This window comes from Procambarus clarkii, chromosome 34 (genome assembly GCF_040958095.1).
Source record: "Procambarus clarkii isolate CNS0578487 chromosome 34, FALCON_Pclarkii_2.0, whole genome shotgun sequence".
In the NCBI taxonomy this organism is placed as follows: Eukaryota; Metazoa; Arthropoda; class Malacostraca; order Decapoda; family Cambaridae; genus Procambarus; species Procambarus clarkii.
The window spans coordinates 4,569,668-4,575,108 of record NC_091183.1 but is presented as its reverse complement, the minus strand read 5'-3'; the positions used below and the strand labels follow the sequence as shown (position 1 = coordinate 4,575,108).

Sequence of the window (5,441 nt, the reverse complement as noted above, 5' to 3'; positions counted from 1 at the left end):
AGGGACACAAGGGTGCTGAGAGGTCTCCCATACATCAGATGAGCTGGACTTAATGGTTCACGCTGCAAAACATCATCAGAGAGGTAGGTAAGTGGTCGGTTATTAACTTGTGCTTCTATCTCTATGACTACGGTCTGGAGCTCCTGTAGGTCAATCTTTTGGCGGTGTAAGGTTTTCCGTAGAGAATGTTTCACCGTACCAATCATGTGTTCATAGAAGCCTCCATGCCATGGTGCTCTAGGAGGTATGAATTTCCAGTGGCAATGCCATTGATTTAGGGCTGTGCGTGTATTTGGGGGTGTCCAGATTTTCCTCAGACATGCTTCTCCTGCCACTAAGTTGGACCCATTTTCTGAGATCATTAACTTAGGACAGGATCTACGTGAAGCAAACCTGCGGAAAGCCTGTAAGAAGGCTTTGACACTAATCTCGAGAGTCACTTCTAGATAGACTGCCTTTGTAGTGGCACAAGTAAAAAGACAGATATAGGCCTTTACTGGTTTTTTGTCCCTGGTGCCTGTTAGTGTCAGTGTTCATGTGAAATCTACTCCTGTAGTCTCAAAGGAACGAATATGTACAACTCGTTCCTTCGGAAGTGGAGGAGGGCCTGGATATGGACACACTCTGGCATCGTATCTCCAGCAAATAACACAGGATTTAGTTATTGATTTTACTGTCTGTCTACCTTGGGGGTAGCCAGTACTGTTGTCTTAAGTCTGTGAGAGTATCTAATACTCCACCATGCAGAGTGCTGTATTTGTGTATGTGTAAAAAAATTAGTTTGCTTACTATGTGGTGACGAGGAAGCAATATTGGATTTTTTGCTTCCAGATCTATGTCAACATGCTGTAAGTGGCCTCCGCATCTGATTATGGTATAATTGTTGGTGTCTAACCAGAGACTCAGATCATTTTGTAGCTTCTTAGGAACATTGTCAAATTCTGTCCCGAATGTGTCTGTCTGAGCTCTTTTGACCCAGTACCTTAGGGCACTAGGGAATTTATGCTTGATTCCTATTTTCTTTAGAAAATCAAACACTTCTTGGGTGACACCTACTAATTTGTTCAGTTCAGAGTACCGATTAGGATCAATTACCAAAGTCCGAGGTAGTTCTGGGTTCTCAGTGGGAACAGTGACATTGGTCACAATGACTTGTGGCTTTTGTTTAGGCCACTGGTCGCTGATTAGCCACTGAAGTCCATTGAACCATATCTCTGCCTTTGTTAGTTGCCGTAAAGTCAGGCCTCGGGAGAGATAGTCAGCTGGATTATCTTTGGTTGGTACATATCTCAGTTTATACCCTGCTGACAACTCTCGTATTTCCTTCACGTGGTTACTCACGTAAGGATTCTTACTATTATTGTTTTTAATCCACTGTAGCACTGCCTCATTATCTGACCATACTACTGTTTCTTTAAAATGGATGTGGCTTAAAGCCTTGATCAGATAATGAGCCAATCTTACACCTAGCAGTAAGGCTGTTAATTCCAGTTGTGGCAGTGATCTTTTCTTTAAAGGTGCCACTCTGGCCTTTGATGTGAGCAAATTGGCTTGCCCATTTGAGACCAGGTAAGCTACTGGGCCATAACCCTTTCCTGAGGCATCACAAAATACATGTAGCTTAATTGGTTCTTTTTCATTTACTACTGTGTTCTGAGGGAACTTAACAGACTCTAGGATACTTAAATCTTTCACTAGCCCTTGCCATTTTTCTTTTAAGGTAGGTGTTAGAAGATCATCCCAGCCTATCTTTTGTTGCCAACATTCCTGCATTATCAACTTTCCATTATTAAGAATGGACTTAATAGTCCTAATGGGTCAAAGGGTTTGCTGACTTGTGAGAGCAATTTTCTCATTGTCAAGTTAGTGGTAACTGGCTCCACCGACTTGATTGTCAACTGATCCGTTGTCGTATCCCATTTGACGCCTAGTACTTTTGTCCACTCGAACCTGTAGTCGGGAAATTCAGTTGCGATCAGTTGATTTAATTTGGCATTGTTGGAGACCCATGACTGGAGAGGCATATTTGCTCCCATTAATTCTCAATTGGCCTCATGATATATGCTCAACAGTTTACTCTCACTGCTGGTTGTTCCTTGAAAATTATCCACATACAGGTTATTGCTAATTTCTGTTTTGTTTGGGCTATTGGACTTCTTCAAGTGCGTATCTAAGGTAGCTTGAAGAAGAAACTGTGAAGACGTGGCCCCAAACAAGACAGACGCAAAACCGTAAGTGATTAATTCACTGTTTGGGTGGTTAGGATCCTTGATCCATAGGAACTGTGTAGTTCCGGTCTTCTTCTTGGAGACCTACCCTAAGGACAGCCTTGCTGATGTCAGCCATATATGCTTAATATTAAGTCCCAATACGGAACTTTAACAGAACGTCGTATAGCCTTTGTGTCAGGCTAGGGCCAGTTTGAAGGCAGTCATTTAACGAAACACTACTCTGCCTTGTTTTAGCGCTGCAATTAAATACTATCCGCAGTGGGGTAGTAGCAGAACTTTTCAGTATAGGGTGGTGTGGCAGGTAGTGTCCTTCCTTTGGGTTATCATTTGTGACAACTTCGATAAATTTGTCATCTAGTTGCTTCTGTATTATTTCATGGTACAATTTCAAGTTCTCAGGATGTCTTTGTAAATGCAACACCTGTGATCTTAATTGGTTTTGTGCCATAAAATGGTTGACGGGTAGCTGAGGGTGATTCAGCTTCCATGGTAACCTAACCCAGTATTGATTATCTCTGTAGATAACTGAGTCCAGGTATTGTTTGTAAGTCCAGTCGTCATCTGGACTAGGTTGTTCAGGGGACAATGCGGAGAATTGCCAGGTCCCATAGCTTATGTACAGGGGAATCAAGCTCATCCTTGGACATGTCTCTGAATTGCAGTGGAGACTGTTCTCCTAGTCATGCAACCATTACTGGGTTGGCATGTTGGTGGTCTACAGGTGCGGGTTGCTTCAGTAGTAATACTGGGCCTGTTAGTAAATAGCCACCTGAAGATGGTAACAAGTTCACACCTTGTTTCTCTTCCTTTCCTTTGATAAACTTATGATGGACATCTGATCCCATAAGGATTCCAATATTGGAAAGGTTGTCTGACCTATTTTGTCAGCCAATTGGATTCCCTTTTCTTTCAAGAATTTGGTTGTTGTCCCTAGACCATATACATACAGATCTGTTGGGAATCTATCTACTACCAGAGCTTGTATCGTTCGGACATAACCTCCTAAATGTACTTTTGGTTGTACTACCTTGAAGACTCGGGCTCCTGAGTTAGTCAGGAGTCCTGCTATGTCTATTCGTGCTCTCGTACAGGTTTGAATTTCAGGGCATCTACCAACTCCTTTGAGATAAAAGTCATTTGGGATCCTTGGTAAAATAATCCATGTACGGTGGTTTTGGACTCTCCATTTTTAATGATCAATTGAGCAGTGGATAGAGCTGATTTATGATCAGATCTTGTTGAGAAGACACTTATGTCAGGTAAGACAGTACAAAGCTGTACTGAAGTGGAAGTTCCTTCCTCCTGTGGGTTGGCGAGACTTTGTACTTGAGTCCCCACAAAGTGCTGTATGGTGTTGACCCTTATGGCACCTATTGCAGGTGCGTATTTGAGTTGTACAGGTGTCGGGATTATGTGCCCTTATACACCTGGTACATTTACGTAACTCCTTGAGTCATTTTATGCATGTAGCACGATCGGGGTAAGTTTTGCAATGGTATATGGAATGTGGTTGTTCACAGAACACATATGGTTTCCAGACGTTAACAGCATCTTGGGGAGTCACTGGTTTGGGTGACACATTAACTGTAGGTTTGGAGGGACCAACTGCATATGTGCCTACACTGCCTTGTTTCCACTTTGGGGAGGGGGAAGTTGTTTTAGATTTATTTGGAGTACAGTTTGTACTCTGTGGTTTACTATTAGTGGTAGAAGAAGGTTTAGATGTCGCTTTTCCATCTGGGTTATCTCTTTGTCTTTCTATGATGGAATGCAAACCTTCGGATATCTCCTTTACAGTCAGAGAAGATTTGTTATATAAGACAAACAACTTATCCAGTACGTCACTGGGTAATTTGCGTTTCATATGGACTTGGATTATCCAGTCGGATTCGTCCAAGTTGACCTTGTTCTTAAGTGCCTTGAGCAAGGACTCAAGTTCCAATCTAAAGGCTTGGAGTGAGTCAGCTGTACTATCTGGAAGGTTAATATCCAACAGCTTCTGGGTTAGAAGTCTGAAAGTCCTTTCTGGCTTAGCATAATTATCCTTAAGGAGCTGTACGGCATTGTCATAACCGTCATCAGTAAAGGTCAGATTACAGACCACATTTAACGCTTCATTCTTTGAGACACCTTGCAAATATGTAAATTTTGTTGTCTTTGCTACATTGGCATTAGAATCCACAGAATCAACAAATTTGTTCCAGAAGTTGTCCCAACTCTCGTCCTCTGTACCAGATAAAGTTGGGAGACTGAGTGATGGTAATTTGACGTCTGGTTGTGTCTGGTTTTGGGAAGCTGTGGCTGCAATATTTGTATTGGCCTTATGTATGGATATTAAATTGTCAAAGAGTTGTAACTTTGAATGCATTGTATCTTCATAATCTGCATGTTCTACATAATTAACTGGAGTTTAATTACTTAAATCCTCACATTTTTTTATCTGTCCGGTTAAGTGTCCCTTTATACCAGTAAGGTAATATTATGTAGACAACACAACTTGGGTTGTCATGAATACTGCATAAAATATGTGCTTGCTAGGTTGTAATATATGTTCAACTCTAGACAAGTGTAAAATTCTTACCCTTACACCAGGTTGGCACAATAAATTAGACTAGGTTGATGTACAACACCAGCCTAAAATGTCCTACCCTTGTGCAAGAATTAGTTGTAGATAATGTGGCATGCAGTAATTGTTACAATAATGGTGCAATATTGAAAAGTAATGTTTATATCAACACTTAAAATTATAAAAATCATATACATTTATGAGTAAATTAGCCTCTTATCAACCTCTTGTAATGAAAAAGCACAATTCTTCTTTTGGTACAGGCCTTGGAACAATAATAGTGCTTGTTGTAAGTTCTGTTCACTATGTGCAGAGATTGAAAAAGTTAGGCTAGAAAAATGTAAAATGTATAGCAGTGTCTTCCTGCTATAATTAATGTATATGTAAATATTGTGTAAATATTGCACTAATATTATATATAGATCCTAATCAGGATCTTATATCCAGTTCGAAGGACCATAATTATGTGGCAAAATCCTAGCAGCTTAATTCTTCTTTTTATTCTGTAAATACTAAATATTTTTCCTTATTTTTTAATTGACTTTAATATGATAATTTTTATCTGATTAACTTTCTTAGTTAGTTCTTAGTAATAAGTTAGTTAATTAAACAAGTAAGTAATTAAGTAAGTAAGTGAGTGGACT

At 40.1% G+C, this 5,441-nt stretch overlaps 1 protein-coding gene across 1 annotated transcript; it reads right to left on the bottom strand.

The window, feature by feature from the left end:
• Positions 1-3,684: 3,684 nt before the first annotated feature.
• On the bottom strand, positions 3,685-4,599 carry LOC138370921 (uncharacterized). Its single transcript, XM_069335584.1, has one exon. The coding sequence runs from the start codon at positions 4,597-4,599 to the stop codon at positions 3,685-3,687; it is 915 nt and encodes a 304-aa protein (XP_069191685.1).
• Positions 4,600-5,441: the final 842 nt, after the last annotated feature.